Source organism: Monopterus albus, unplaced genomic scaffold (genome assembly GCF_001952655.1).
Source record: "Monopterus albus unplaced genomic scaffold, M_albus_1.0 scaffold52.1, whole genome shotgun sequence".
Lineage (NCBI taxonomy): Eukaryota > Metazoa > Chordata > Actinopteri > Synbranchiformes > Synbranchidae > Monopterus > Monopterus albus.
In genome coordinates this window covers 3854139-3870236 of record NW_018127932.1, presented here as the reverse complement: position 1 = coordinate 3870236, position 16098 = coordinate 3854139, and the positions used below count along the sequence as shown (strand labels likewise).

The following is a 16098-nucleotide window of genomic DNA, read 5'->3' as shown; positions in this document are numbered from 1 at the left end:
ATAAAACACATTCGAGACTGTGGAGGAATCTTTGGGTTGGTATCTCTAGGCTTCGTCTTTTAAGATTATTAGAGAACTGTTGCTTCTCCTCACAAATAACAATAATCAACACTCTCCGACATGACTTGAAAAGACAATTGCCATCAGAAAAGTGTTTCAGTGTCACTGCAGGGATGTCAAATCCATCTTCCAACTTTTATTTTCTTTGCCAGGTTTGTGTGAAATGTATGAGACAACCATGTGTCAGTAATGTGTGCAGTAAGGACAACATGTCTTAATTTTGTGTTGAACAGTAATGGAATGTCATGGTTCCTCTTCCTACACTAAATGGAAGTGATTACTTTCACATATTAAATTATGAGAACATCAACACCAAAATCATCATGTGCAGAGGAAGGATTTTTCATCAGAGGTTCATGTTAATACTTAAATTGTACCTCTCATGTGTGGATAGTCACTGAATGTGGTATAACCATAACTGTGTTGAGTATACAGTAGATAATGACATCATCACATCAAAAGGTGGAAAATTTGCTAAAAGCTAAAAGCTCCCAAAACTGAATCACATTTAAATTGCCCACTGTCATGTTATACAAATTGCTGTAAGAGACTGTGATCATTACATTTATTGGTGTTCATATTGTATCCGAGCTTCTCCATCTGAGATCAGGGATCTGAGTGAACAGGTCTTCATTGTCGGAGCAATAAAAGCAACTCATCTTTTCACATTCCCAGAGTAACTGACAAAAACGCACAGTTTCTGTTCTCAGAAAACAAATGTATGGGTGATTTAGAAGTGCATAACATTTTTAGCAAGTGGTGAAACTCACACTTGAATCTGACTGTGATCCTTGAATGTAAACGTACACGCTGTGTATGTGCTGTGCTTCATTTTCCCCCACAGCCAGGTATGCCCGGCTGCCTGTGTGTTCTGCCATACAATGTTTAACTCAGCTGCCAGGAGCCACTGAACTTAAGCTACTTAGCAAAGGCAAGAATAGAATGACAGGAGAAAAGAGGGAGGAAAAGGGCAAAGGGAGGGAAGGAATGAAATGAGCTTTTAACCAGAATAGACAGGAGAGATAGACAGAGAGACAGAGAGAGAGAGAGCAGGGGAACAGGACACAGACTGTAGGAAAGAGAGAAATAGGGTGGAGAGAAGGAGGAGAAGTGAGGATGAAGGGAGAGATTTGGAAAGATGGAGCTGTTAGGGGAGAAGCAAATGAGAAAAGAGGAGGGAGGGAAAGTTGTTAGCAAGAGAGTCAAACAGTATGGAGGAGTTTAAAAAGCAGGGACAGAGATGAAGAGGAATGATGGAGTGGAGGGATTTGGCGAGGATCGATAGAGATGTGGTGGAAGAAGGGGCAGAGAGCTGGAGGGTGGCAGGAAGGATTTGGGCTGGATGGATCAAGCCCTGTGAATTGCCTTCCTCTTCCACTCGCATTTGCTCAGAAGCCACATGACCAAATCAATTTCATGATTCACATGATTTTTACACCTGGACAAGCAGGGTAAACATGCTAATGCTGCACAACCCTTAAAATGAAGAGTCCTATCTGTGCTCAGGCCCTGAATCAGCAAGTAAACGAAGGTGAGGAAGAAGGATGGAGGGACTGAGGGTGGACAGTGAAGTAGGAGGAGGAGAAAGAGGAAGAAAACAGATTTGGGAAGAGAGTCAAAACAGAATGATGGTCTGAGGTGAGAGGAGGCTTTTAGGACAAAAAGAGCACAGACAGACGACAGATGAAAGAAAGTGCAGAGAAAAGGTTCAGGGAGGAGTGAGGTGATCTGCAGAAAGAGCATGTGAAAGATGTGAGAAGGATAAAAGTGGAGAGAGTAGACATACAGTATGGTCCTACTGCTCTCATTCTGCGGCCAGGTGTATTCTCCCTCACACACACATCCACCTGACACTATAGAGAATATTAAAACCCTTTGAGACAGATGGTGTGGTTCATGTTAGTCCCACTGTGCCCTCCAAAACTGACCCTGCGGCAGCCAGCCAGGAAATCTCTAAAGACTTTGAAGAGTGTGGAATGCCAAAGCAAGCAGTGACCAGACATTGACATTAACATCACCAAGCAGCCAAATCCAAGCACATTTATTGCATTTATTTCTCTCCCAGGCGTGTATCCCATGTCTGTATTGGAGGATAAAGTACCAGGAGAGGAGGTGGGCCGTCTTAAGGCCAAAGACCCCGACCTCGGAGACAATGGGATGGTGAACTATCGCTTAATAGATGGAGATGGAATGAGCATGTTCGAATTGAGCACTGACTCTGAGACCAGAGAGGCTGTCATTAAACTGAAGAAGGTAAGAACTGCAAGAGACTTGTGACCTTTCTTTCTTTAAGACTGTGTCTGAAGCTTTGTAGAAGAACAGAGCACTGTCTCATTCAGTGTTGTAGTCGTGTCCCCAGTGTTCGAGTCCAAGTCACCAAAGAATAATCTGAGTTGACTCCCCATTACCTGAGTCAGACCCATCAACATCGACATTAAACACAAGCAACACAGCTCTCACCATTTCATATTCCAAACAGTATATTGGCAGAGGTCCCGCTAGACTTTCTCATTGTTCATCATTTTAATGGACAGGAAAATAAAAATTCTGTCAATTTATTATTACCGCTCAATTTAATTTTCATTTTTAAATTTTAAGACATACTTAATAGCATTTTTTAAATAATTAGTATACGGAACAAGCTAATGTGCAGCCACTTTTCAGACAAACACCACATAAAGCAGATGACTTTTTTTGGCAGTGACAGCAAAGGCCACTAAGATTTTTCCATAATTAATAAAAGAAATTCCATCACTTATTCAGTTAATGGAACCTCTTGGGTATTGCATCACCATATTGCTTGGCAATTTGATACATTAAAACATTTATGGAAAGGTGGACCAAGATGTTTAGTGTGAACCCCACCCAGGTTTAAACTTGTGTTCATATCATGTGTTAAGAAACAAAGAAACACAAGATATGACAAAAGAAAGTATGGAATAGTAATGAAGGTAGGTAGGAGCGGTGTAAAGGTTTCACTGTTATCTTAAAAACCCTCAGTTTCTTATGGTGTTTGATATAAATACTGACTTTCAGCACATTATCTGTTCCCTAGGCCAGAGAGCTCATCTTCTGCACTGTGCCTGTAACCCGCACGTGCACAGTGATCCAACTCGGCACACACAATTACTTTTCTTCACTCTCTCTGTAATGCATGAACACATTCTCATACAGTCCCTCCATCTTAAGCACACACCACGCTCTGTCTGATATAGAGAAAGACACTCATTTCTTCTTTTCCTCTCACTCTGTTAAACACACACACTCCGTTATATGTATAGCTGCAGGTCAGGATTATGAACTGGATCTTCCAGTGAGCCTGCGTTTGGCTCCTGAGGCATCCAACAGTTAAAAAACAACTATTTTTAGTCAAACTATCAGCATGTGTGGAAATAAACGTTACTTTAGATGTTCAACTAAAGTCAGTTTTGGAAAAGGCCTTTTCCTTCTTTTTTCAATGGGCATCAAGGAACCTAAGTTTGTCAGATTCTCAGTCCACACAGGTGGTCAGTTTTTTCTAACTTGTCAAAACATGCAATTCATTGCTAGACTTGGCATTTAAATATGTATTTATGTTTTTAAAAGACTGATGGCATTCATGGTGAGCTGCATTGACATTAATAGTGACAGCAATGACATGGCTAAGAGGAGCAACCCACAGCTGTTTTTACTGATGTGGTGGAAAACTTCAGTCTGAATCGATCAACATGAGTCTTTTTAATGCACTTTGCATGAGCGAATCATTTGGACTGGCAAGGGTAGAGGCTTTCTTCCCACTGTCACCAGGACTGAGCACATAAATGAGTGAATGATGATAATGAGTAACAACATTCAGTGTGCCCTCGAGCAAGGCAGTTAGCCCATAGATCAGGCATCACCCAACTGTAGAAAACTATGCGGTTGTGCTTGACAGCACCCAGTAAAAAAATAAAAAATAAAATGTGTACATTTCTGATAAGCATCCCTCAAAGTAGTCGTTAAAAACCACTGACTAAATGTACTGATGAGCAAAGCAGGACAGGCCACTCAAATTAATGAGAGAAACTGATTACACGCAGGTGGGATACTGAGTTTGTGTGTGTGTGTGTGTGTGCACGTTTGGCTGTAACTCAGCCAAAAGCAGAAAACTGTGCTCGAGAAACGTTCAGCGTGTGTGTCAACATCTTATGCTCAACTCAATTTAGCTAAAACTAGCTAAATCCAGTGAGCACTCTGTAAATACATTACGCTGTACATGCATGCACAGCTGAATCATGAATACACACATTCAGCTCTACAGTACTTTATTCCTTCTAGAAAATAGAAACAGCAAGATCAACCTAAAGGAACCAATTTATCTTCAGTTGATTCAATTTCATTCAGTTAGTCACAATCAAAGAGCATAATTAACAAGGCTATTTAATCCACTGTACAGTGCTGCTTTAACTTGGCACTCTGGTCACTTATTTAACATGAAGTAATGTAATAATAAGGTGTGTGTGAGCAGGCAATCAGATGATCACACCATGATTATAGCATCTCAAATCCAAAGTGTGTATATGCCGATGCAAAGGTGTGCGATTGTGTCTCAGTGCCTCTCAGAGGAAATCAACACCTTTTGCCCCCAGGAGGCAGTGCCATGCAAACACCAAGCATGCACATCCCAACACATGAACACTTGTAAAGACTCACACCTAAACACACTTTCAAATCAGCACTGACACTAGCCTTCTCGCCCTCCTCTTTCCCGCTCACAAACATGTGCATGCATGCACACACACAGGGGGATGGAGCTTTAATCAGCCATTCTCTTTCAACTGTGTCCTGACAAAAGCAGTCCACAGAATATTAAGGAGCTGGATGTGTGTCTGTGTGTGTGTGAGTGAGAGCGAGAGTGAGAGTGAGAGAAGAGCGGAAGGTAATGTTGTGAATATTATCATCTCACGCTTATTACACAGAGAGAGAGAATGAAGAGAAAGGGGATCTATAAGACTGGGAGAGAGAAAAAGAGCAAAGCAGAGAGGAGGAGTGTAACAAAAAAAAACTGGGTCACATCCAGTGTGCATGTGATCAGTACGTTAAACACCTACACAGACACCACACACAGGTAGATGGTTGTGTGGAACAATCCACTGAGGCGCCAGCACTGAGTCACTTGGCAGCTGCATCACATGAAACAGCACTAAATCAGACAGATTGAGAAGCTACCGTGAGCTGTTTTCAGAGGTTTTTACCTGCACATGATGACGACTGGCATCTACGCAAACACTCATGTAATATTCTGGCTCCAACACTGGCTCCCACTGACTAGTAAAGGTTTTAGGCACAGAACCTAAACCAATGGTGTGCACTAATAAATAATAAGACATTTTTATCATGCAAATTTACTAACTAACACTTGGTATTGGTCGTCTTGGTGACAACCCTGATCACAGGTAACCCCTGGTAAACCCTGTGTCAAACTCATGAATCTGTGGCTTCTCCTCTCTCCCTGGGATTGCATTACGGGATGACAGCCTGAAGATGAAAAGATCAAGCTTGCTCCTCCTGGGACTTTGCCAGTTAAACACCCCCATACCAGCTGGAAAAATTCCGGTGGTGGAAAGTGGTTATTATCTGGGTTTATAATACAGCAATGATATCCAAAACAGAGTTATTTACTGTGATCATGGCTACGACAGAGCTGCAGATGAGTGCAAGTCACAGCCAAGTGCTGCCTGGCACTGCACAAGCCCTCATCATCACAGCAGAGAGAGTCTCCTGGGTATTATAGCTCATAGGATGACTGCCAACACGTTTCTTCACTGAAAAGTTTTCCCTGCTATAGTATGCACACAGTTCACAAGACAATAAATCGGGAGAAAGAGGAAGATTCATAAGACACACACACCCAATCAATGTGTTTGACTGAGGGTTATCACTTTGTAATTGTTGTGCCACTGCAGGATGAATTAAAACGTGATGTGTAATATTATCATCTCACGCTTATTACACAAAGAGAGAGAATGAAGAGAAAGGGGATCTATAAGACTGGGAGAGAGAAAAAGAGCAAAGCAGAGAGGAGGAGTGTAACAAAAAAAAACTGGGTCACATCCAGTGTGCATGTGATCAGTACGTTAAACACCTACACAGACACCACACACAGGTAGATGGTTGTGTGGAACAATCCACTGAGGCGCCAGCACTGAGTCACTTGGCAGCTGCATCACATGAAACAGCACTAAATCAGACAGATTGAGAAGCTACCGTGAGCTGTTTTCAGAGGTTTTTACCTGCACATGATGACGACTGGCATCTACGCAAACACTCATGTAATATTCTGGCTCCAACACTGGCTCCCACTGACTAGTAAAGGTTTTAGGCACAGAACCTAAACCAATGGTGTGCACTAATAAATAATAAGACATTTTTATCATGCAAATTTACTAACTAACACTTGGTATTGGTCGTCTTGGTGACAACCTTGATCACAGGTAACCCCTGGTAAACCCTGTGTCAAACTCATGAATCTGTGGCTTCTCCTCTCTCCCTGGGATTGCATTACGGGATGACAGCCTGAAGATGAAAAGATCAAGCTTGCTCCTCCTGGGACTTTGCCAGTTAAACACCCCCATACCAGCTGGAAAAATTCCGGTGGTGGAAAGTGGTTATTATCTGGGTTTATAATACAGCAATGATATCCAAAACAGAGTTATTTACTGTGATCATGGCTACGACAGAGCTGCAGATGAGTGCAAGTCACAGCCAAGTGCTGCCTGGCACTGCACAAGCCCTCATCATCACAGCAGAGAGAGTCTCCTGGGTATTATAGCTCATAGGATGACTGCCAACACGTTTCTTCACTGAAAAGTTTTCCCTGCTATAGTATGCACACAGTTCACAAGACAATAAATCGGGAGAAAGAGGAAGATTCATAAGACACACACACCCAATCAATGTGTTTGACTGAGGGTTATCACTTTGTAATTGTTGTGCCACTGCAGGATGAATTAAAACGTGATGTGTAGAATGTGTTCCGTTCTGGACGGTCAAATCAATATCAAGGCCAATACGGATTAAGTGAACTGACTAAGTGCAATACAAATTAAATGAATTACGGGGTTTTACACGTTTACACTAAAAACCGGCACTAAAGACTATAAACGGTAATTATTTTTAATTTGAATAATTGATTAAAACTGTGTAGTGCCTGAAAAACAATAGAGAAAATTAAGCAAATTGTTGTTTCCATGACCTGGGAATTGAATGCCCCCCCACCACCTTGTGACCCAAAGGAAGTTCTCCTCCCTCTTATCATGTAGCATCCCAAACACCCAAACCTAATCCTGGCTCAATAAAAACAGACTAGTATTGTTTTGATGATGTAAACATGACATCAGAAACAAGAGAGTGATTTTAGTCCTAAATTACTCATATGATACCCTGAAATATCATGCAATACAAACTATACTGAAATAAAAGCCAGTATTTCTCCTGGTTTTGTTTTAGAAGTTATAGTTGGCCTGATACATGTCAATGCAGCTGATCATATCCCTGCTTTCATTAATGTAGCAACAGCTCCCCCTACCAGAAAATAAGGATACGGCACTGGCCACAAAATCAATGCCACCTCAGCAGCAGAAAAAAGTTTTTCATTACACAGCAAAAACAATATATCATTTGAATGTGTGTTTACAGTTACAATGTGGTCAAACAGAGATGCACTGATTAAATGACCTGTATTCACTCTCACTGTCTACGTTTCTCCTTCAGCCGGTGGACTTTGAAACTAAAAAGACCTACACCTTGAAAGTAGAAGGATCCAACCCTCATGTTGACCCTCAGTTCCTTGCTTGGGGGCCCTATAAGGATGAAGCTACAATTAAGGTATTACATATGTTGACATGTGAAAAATGAATGATTGTGTGCAAGAATGATGACCTGAGAAAGAGCTTGTATGTTTTTAGGTGTGTGACTGAACAAAAATCAAAAGAGTGATTTATATGTTTGTGTGTAGATATCTGTGGAGGATGCAGACGAGCCTCCTGTGTTTGTAGCTCCCAATTACACTTTTGAGGTAGAAGAGAATGCGCCTGAAGGCACCCCGGTGGGACGAGTCCACGCCAAGGACACTGATTACGCCAACAATCCTGTCAGGTAACACAGACACACAGTACACATGCACACAGACATTCACCAACCATTCACCATTCGCCTGCACTCAAGGAACTCCACAAAATACATTAAAATGTATTTATATATCTTAATGTTCATGTGTAATGGCACTAACAAATATTTGTCTTAACCATGTAGGTACATGATACCTCGGTACACAGACATAGAGCAGTTCTTCACCATAAACTCTGAAGACGGCATGATTGCCATCACGAGACCACTGGACAGAGAAGCACAGGCCTGGCATAATATATCTGTGTCTGCTACAGAGATAGGTACGTATGCACACAGACTCTCATCCAAGTCCTGAAACATTCTGGAGAACTGGGACTGGGTACCTCCATAGTTCTCACTTTCTCAAATATAATCTACTAACACACACAGCCACTGAATCACCATCATATTTTCTGATATTTTCAGCTGTTCCATGACAGCAGTTCATCTGCTGTTCTGTACTTGATCTGGTCTGTTGTGTGATCTGTGCTATTGATATTGGACGGAGAGACAAAGTCAAAGATGAACAAACAGATGGAAAGTCCCATATAGCCACCAGGCTGTACATTTCTTGCATCTAAACCTCAGCCTGTCAGTCTGCAGGGCTGGATACACACAGTCATGTACTGACTTTAAGTGGATTCAAGCTGTTGTCTTTAATTCTCTCCCCCCCCCCTTGGGTGGGACTACAGTCAGCAAAGTGAAAAACTGCCTAAACCCATGTGCCAATATACCGGTAGTTTTTTAATTGCATAAACAAAAAAAACAAAAACAAGAGAAGCGGTGAGGAGGCTGGAGACAGAAATCTGACAAAAGACAGCCTGAAGGCGGAGTACACAAAAACCTGTTCTCTAAACACTGATGCAGTGAAAGAAGTGACAAACTAAAGTAGTTGAGACACCACTAAAACTTTTCACTGTCCATGCCTTGCCAATCCAAACAATCTCACTAGCTATACAGAAAGAGTGAGGCAAGGAAAGTGGGGAATGCCAGTCGATACACAGGACCTCTGGAGTTTTTTTGTCCCTGGCTTCCACCCCACAAGCCCTTGAGCCACAGTGGCCCCACCTTGGTATTCTGTGGTTGGAGCTCAAACTAGCAAAGCACTGCGTGGTTTCCCTGTGGTGTGCTAGACGCCAGGCGCCCAGATGGGAACGACTTGCCGCCCACAAAGCTAGGACCACTGCAGGCTATGATAACCGCTAACAGGCCCCGAGAAGCTAAATAAATACCTAGTAATGACAGGGTAGCGGAAAAATCATACTGACTAGAATTGCAAATATGCATGGCAGTACCGTGTGGACAGTCTTTCTTTTTTTAAGGTGAATGGACAGATGGAAAAAACTCTTTTCTCTCTCTCAGTCCTTCTTAGTTAATATTCTGGAGTTCTTTGTTTGCTGTATGTCTATTTTGGATGATTAGACGTCATTCTGTCTGCATCAGATCACAACTCCTTCATCTCCAGCAGGCAAATCTCGACATTTGTCACTTTTGCATATCAAAATAGTTTTGATAACAAGCATGGGACAAGGCTATCTGACAGTGTGACAGGAAATTCTGATGTCTCTCGAACTCATGCCTGTAATTTTTGAAAATCAAAATAACAGTTGGCTGAGTGACAGAACAAATGATACGTGGTCTTGTTGGAAAATATTTAAATAGTTACATTTGCTTGTGTGTCTATTCTAATCCACGTTTGGTGGACACAATCACACACACATACACTCAAGCACAAATGAGTGTTTAATAAACTTGTCACTGCTTTTTTCTGTGTAGCAGAATGCTGATGGATTTGCCCTTTCCTGTGTGTGTGTGTGTGTGTGTGTGTGTGTGTGTGTGTGTGTGTGTGTGTAGGAGGCCACCACCAAGACACCAAAGTGCGTGTTAACATCAAAGTGAAAGATGTGAACGACAACCCCCCAGAGTTTGCTACGAACAACGAAGTCCTCATGTGTGAAACTGTGGTGCCAGGGAAGGTACGTCCATCTGTGTGAGCGTGTGTGCATGTGTGTGTGTGTAGATGCATGCATGTCTGTATGGGAATGTGTGTACGGTATTTGTTGGTGTTTTGTGAGGATTATAGTTAACCAGCTCCAACATGTCCCCATAATCGGTATTTTACACGGCTCCTATGTGGTTTAGGTTGTTGAAACATTAAGTGCAGTGGACAAAGATGAGATGGCTCACAGACAACACTTCACATTCAGCCTCACCCCAGAAGTCGCCCATAACCACAACTTCTCCCTCAAAGACAACAGAGGTAAATGGACCTTTGATCATTTTCTTTATCTCCTCCACTTCGTTTCTTTCTTACTTTGTGTTCAGCCCCTTCTAGCAGCCAATACTATCTTTTCTCTAACTATGGTCTCTTTCTCATTCTCCCCCTTTCACTCAGATTAGATCAAAGCATAACCAGATGGAGGCTTACAGTACCTTGTAGAAAGCAGAAGGTGCTCTGAATCTCTCTCTCACACACACGAATGCATGTCCTGCGGGCTGTATTAATTGCAGCGGGGTCTCCGTCCGTCTGTACATATATCTAGGGGGCAACTGATTGAATTAATTTTCAGTGCTGGGAGAGAGACTAAAGAAAGAAAATGTGTATATGTGAGAGAGGCAAGAGAATAAGGATAAATTGTTCTCTCGCCTGCTGTAAAAGACTGGAGTAGAGCATGAAAGTGAATGTGAAACGAATGTGAATTGTGCCGAGTTTCACACGATCAACGGGGATTAAGTCTGGGATCTGAGAGACCTAGTTGGGCATATAACAAAGTCACGGAGTGTATCTGTGTATCGACACCATAGCACAGACAGACTGATAGACAGGGACAGATAGATTCACTCCATCTGTCCAGATACTCTCAGAACCACACACACACACACAAAGACATTCACACAGCTGTCAGGGAGTCACAGTGTTGGCAGGAGGCTGATAGCAACAGATGACTCTGACATCAGTTGCACAGAGGGTTGGGGTTTACCTTCACTCTCTTTTGGGGTGAAAAGTTTTCATGAGTCCTTCTAAGCTCTTCTTTATTGTTTGGTACTTTTTGTACTGATACATAATTTATGGTATTTTGCACAGGTCAAACACTGTACATTGTTATTTTAAACTGTGCTCATAAATAAAGATGATCATTGTTGCTATTTTATTGTACAGTGAACCTTGCAGAGTGAGGCTAAGAGTCTGCATTTTAGTGTAGACACACACACATACACACAAAAAAAAAAACTCATGAGGCTGCTCAAACATGTTGCATCCATCCTGTAGTAATTTACACACATGCAAAACACAAGGAGAACTGAGACGAGGACAGAAATTCAGCAGAATCAGCAGACACCCCAAACCTTTTGGTAAACAGAAGAGTGATTTAAAAGATGAAGAGTGGAACAGAAGAAGGCATATGTGAAGACAAAATAGAAAGGTTGCTGGTAACAGTCACCAATATAGAACAATGAGGTGAAATGACTGGTGAACCTGTCACACTAGATGTTGTGGGTGTTTAATCTGTTAAATGTTATGAATAGCTTTTGAATAAAAAGTAAGGACTGTGTGTGCTAAGGTTACGTCTAGAGCTAAAGATGAAGAAATAAATGTAGCCACTATGTAATGACTGTTTTGCTGGGTGATGAAGCTTACAAAATGCCTCCAAAGTACTTCATCGCATTCTTTGTCAGCAATAAAGATAAGAACTGTTTGCACAGGGAAGCAGACAGAAGGAAGTGTGTTTGGGCGGGTATGCAAAGGCAGAGCTAGCTGCTAGTCCTTGTCATAGCTGCCTTTGATTACATTTCCTCCTCAGCTGATGAATGTGCTCACTATTAAACAGGAATTTAATATCACCAGTCACACCTCATTGGCTCTTGTGTGTTACAACACATGTGTCTCTGTGTGTGTGAGCAAATGCCACCAGGTGTGTGTGTGTGTGTGTGTGTGTGTGTGTGTGTGTGTGTGTGTGTGTAGACAATGATAAAAAAGAAAATTGTGTTTATAAGTGCTGTAAGAGCAACTGAGAAAAAATGCATTATTGTTTGCATGTTTCTGCACATGTTCTCTGTGTGTAAGACCAGGCTGATAGAAATCTAACCATAGAATTTGGTTTTGGCAAACTCAGCAGTATATCCTTCTGTCTTTTACACTCCACCATGGTTTAAAGAGAGTCTTTCTACAACATTTTTCTTCCTCTCCAGACAGCACAGCCAGTATCTACGTGCTCCGTAAGGGATTCAGCCGTCTGACCCAGGATGTTTACTACCTTCCCATCGAGATCAACGACAATGGGTTCCCCGCTATGAGCAGCACCAACACCCTGACCATCAGAGTGTGCTCTTGTGACAGCAAAGACACCATCCTTTCCTGTAACGTGGAGCCCTACGTCCTCCCTGCTGGGCTTAGCACCGGGGCGCTGATAGCTATACTAGCTTGTATCGTCATTTTGCTTGGTAAGGAGCTAAAATTGACTTCAAATCAGAGATTTGTATGGTGGAACAGATCAAGGATTATAGATTTATCTAAGATTTTCTCCTCCTGACTTGACATTTCAATTGGTTCCCTCAGATTATCCAGCAGTGTGTTTGCAGATGAGTCTTTTAATCAAGTCAATCAACGTGCTGTTCCAGTGATGCCAAACATGCCTGATATTTACTTTACTCTGAGGTGAAACACGGGGCGCTCAGTCAGGCTGATCACCTGCTTTCATGCCCTCATTCAGATTTCACTGCATCACTGGAGCTCCTCGAGATTTGACACTTGTGTGGCAGCAGCTACAGCGTCATTTCTACTGTCTCTCATACCTCCTCCTTACATAATCGTGTAGTGTGGGCACAGTGTCTGAGGAACAATCAAATTGTTTTCTGGGAAAATGCATACAATACAACGTAAAAGTTTCTGAAGTCATCAGTTGCGTCTCTGGCTTTAGTTTTCTTTCTCAGCCCACTGGGTAACCCACATTGCAGCTGTTATCGCTCTTATGTTTTTATGTACTTGCATATTCTATCCCTGCATTTGGAGCTTACACTGCATTTTAATACACAACTGAGAACCGTTTGGAAGCCTGGCATGTTGATAACCACCTGCAATTAAAATGAAGTGTGTATAGTACAAAACAAAAATGATATTAATTGTACAAGGCCTAATTGCATTACCTCCCACAGAGAATTCAAATTAATACTCGCTTTTCCACTCTATTCAGAGATTGTGTGACGATCATTATGTAATGACTTAACGCAGACCATTTAAACCGCGTGGTTGTGTGTTTCTCTTTGGCAGCAATTGTGGTGTTGTTTGTTGCTCTGAGGCGTCAGAAGAAGGAGCCACTGATCGTGTTTGAGGAGGAGGACATCAGGGAAAATATTATCACTTACGATGACGAGGGAGGTGGTGAGGAGGACACGGAGGCTTTCGACATTGCTACACTGCAGGTATGAAGGGGAACAGTGGCACCAAGACTCCTAGCATTTGTCATATTTTTGTTTTTTGAACGAGATATCAGATGAAGTGGGTGTTCAGAGAGTCCTTTGACTCAACTACTGTTAAATGGTTAAAAACAAAAAAATACAAATCTAAGTGTCCACATTTTGTTCATATCCAGCCTTGTTTGTTGTTGATGTTTGAGCATGATACACGTCATATGCCATAAATACACTTCTTTATCCTAAACAAACTCCCTTTCCAAACTTAATGTTACATTGTTAGATTAAAACAATGTGTTCTCTTTTAAACTGTTCAGAATCCGGATGGTGCCAACGGTTTCCTGCCCAGGAAGGACATCAAACCAGAGCTTCAGTGTCCCGGCATCAGGCCCGGAATCGGCCGTCCTGCCGCCAACAGCATTGATGTTGATGACTTCATCAAGACTCGAATCGCAGAGGCTGACAGCGACCCGACTGCACCTCCCTACGACTCCATTCAGATCTATGGCTATGAAGGAAGAGGATCATTGGCTGGGTCACTGAGTTCCCTCGAGTCGGTCACAACAGAGTCTGACTTGGACTATGACTATCTGCAGAGTTGGGGGCCAAGGTTTAAGAAGCTGGCAGATTTGTACGGGACCAAAGACTGCTCCATTAATGATGCCGATGATGGTGAAGACTCTTAACAACGGTCTTACTGAGCAAACACACCCGATTTCTGATTTACTGATTCCATGAGGATTTGTTAACTGAGGGTTAACACTCCACTGTTCCCAGTTGTCTTCAACTACCAAGTGATCAGTTCATGTCAATTTGTCAGTGAAGGTTAACAGCTCTCCCTCCCATGGCACCTCTCTGGTCCTCCATGATTTGTTAATGAACACATAGTGAACTCCCGGACTACAACCGCTCCTAGTTTTTCCTACATTCCTCGAAATCCTCCTGTGTCTCTTCTCCTGTCTCTGTTTTTACAGACTTGAGCATTTCAGGGCTGGGAGATTTGTTAGGTCATATGTCTGTCTGGAAGAAAAGTGCTGGGAAAAAATACGGCTGTATGATCAAGATGACTGGCTTACAGCAAACTGTTTAGTTTAGAGGTTCTATATACTTTTGTGGACTGGATTCACAAATGTCCTCATGAGAGTGATTTTATTCCCATAACAGGTTCCTAAGATTTCCATAGTTGCTCTCTTTGTGGTGTATTTATGTGACATTGAGAGAAAGCGGAAGATATAAGCAAATGAAAGAGGGAGACAGCAACTGCCTGATGTTTTGAAAGAGAAAATAGAGGTAATGAAGATGTGTCAGGGGATCAAACAGTTGAAATGCTTTTTCAAATGTGTTGCTGTGTGTGCAGAATAAGCAGGTACTTTGGTTTCGATAGCGTGACAGACTCTGGGTTGTTGATACTCTGAAGACGCTCACAGCATCTTCACAGTATGGTGGCCTTATAATAAACAAACAACAACTCCAGGGGTAAACACAACTAGAGTAATGGTAGGGACCGCTAGCTTCAGTAGCTACACACAGATAAACGAACATACAAGGACTGAGTATCTGTGAAAATGCTACACACATATATATATACATTTTTTGTACTCCCAAGAAGAGAGACTCAACATGGATTCAACTTCACATCTGTGGACGATTCTTTGTTTTCATTCTTCACTGCATAGAAGACATGAGGCTGTGTCCACGTCCTCACCCCCTGTGTCCCCATTCCTTCCATTAACAATCACTTCCCATACCAAATGCACCAATGAATGATCACTTCCTCATTCGGAGTCCACCAATGATGGTCAATCACAACTAGTAAAAACCTGTGAGCTCTAAAAATCGCCTTAAACCTAATGGACACTCTTGCAACGCGGTGCATTCTCTTTTGTTTTCTCCTTTTGTATATTCACAAAGCAAACTACTCTCCATCTTAGTTATGTACAGAGCAATGTGCAGACGTGATATATCACTTTGAGGATCCATCTTGCGCCTCATTCACTCTTAAAACGGGACGTGCTGTTTCTGCCAGCACAGTAAATGTAGGTCTGGGGAAATGTGTATTGTGTTTTTTCCCCCAACACCAGCTATGTTGGCAGCAGCATCTGTTGTATCAACATATGTTGTTATTGAAGCGTAAAATGTGTACATTGGAAAATAACACAAGGGGCGTTTTCTGAGCTACATATACGGAGAGGCCGAAACCAGAACATCCTTTTTTTAAGCGTGTAGGTTCTTATCCTATTTCTTTTTAACATTATTATATGATTGTTGTTTTTTATTATTATTATTATCATTATTATGACGATTGTTCTTTCTTTGGCTACACAGGAACAAACTAATGTTTTACTTTTTGCAGGCCAGATTCGGTGTTCTTATGGTCGTCTGAGACCACGTGGTATTCCATTTTCTTTTTTTGGCCCGCTACAAGAATTTTTTTTTTAAATATATATCATTTTTTCAGTTTATGCCTGTGTGAATACAACCTCTGTCAATTCTTTTTTT

General features: G+C 41.9%; 1 protein-coding gene across 2 annotated transcripts in view; it reads left to right on the top strand.

The window, feature by feature from the left end:
* Positions 1-15399, top strand: part of cdh11 (cadherin 11, type 2, OB-cadherin (osteoblast)) — a 78272-nt gene extending 62873 nt beyond the window's left edge. For both annotated transcript variants that reach the window (XM_020601559.1, XM_020601560.1), the window contains exons 8-16: positions 2126-2313; positions 7792-7905; positions 8036-8175; positions 8332-8468; positions 10042-10163; positions 10330-10447; positions 12379-12630; positions 13457-13608; positions 13917-15399. In XM_020601559.1, the coding sequence (XP_020457215.1) occupies positions 2126-2313; positions 7792-7905; positions 8036-8175; positions 8332-8468; positions 10042-10163; positions 10330-10447; positions 12379-12630; positions 13457-13608; positions 13917-14285 (1592 nt within the window). In that variant the 3' untranslated portion in view covers positions 14286-15399. The remainder of the gene's footprint in view (positions 1-2125; positions 2314-7791; positions 7906-8035; positions 8176-8331; positions 8469-10041; positions 10164-10329; positions 10448-12378; positions 12631-13456; positions 13609-13916) is intronic.
* The last annotated feature ends 699 nt before the right edge of the window (positions 15400-16098 follow it).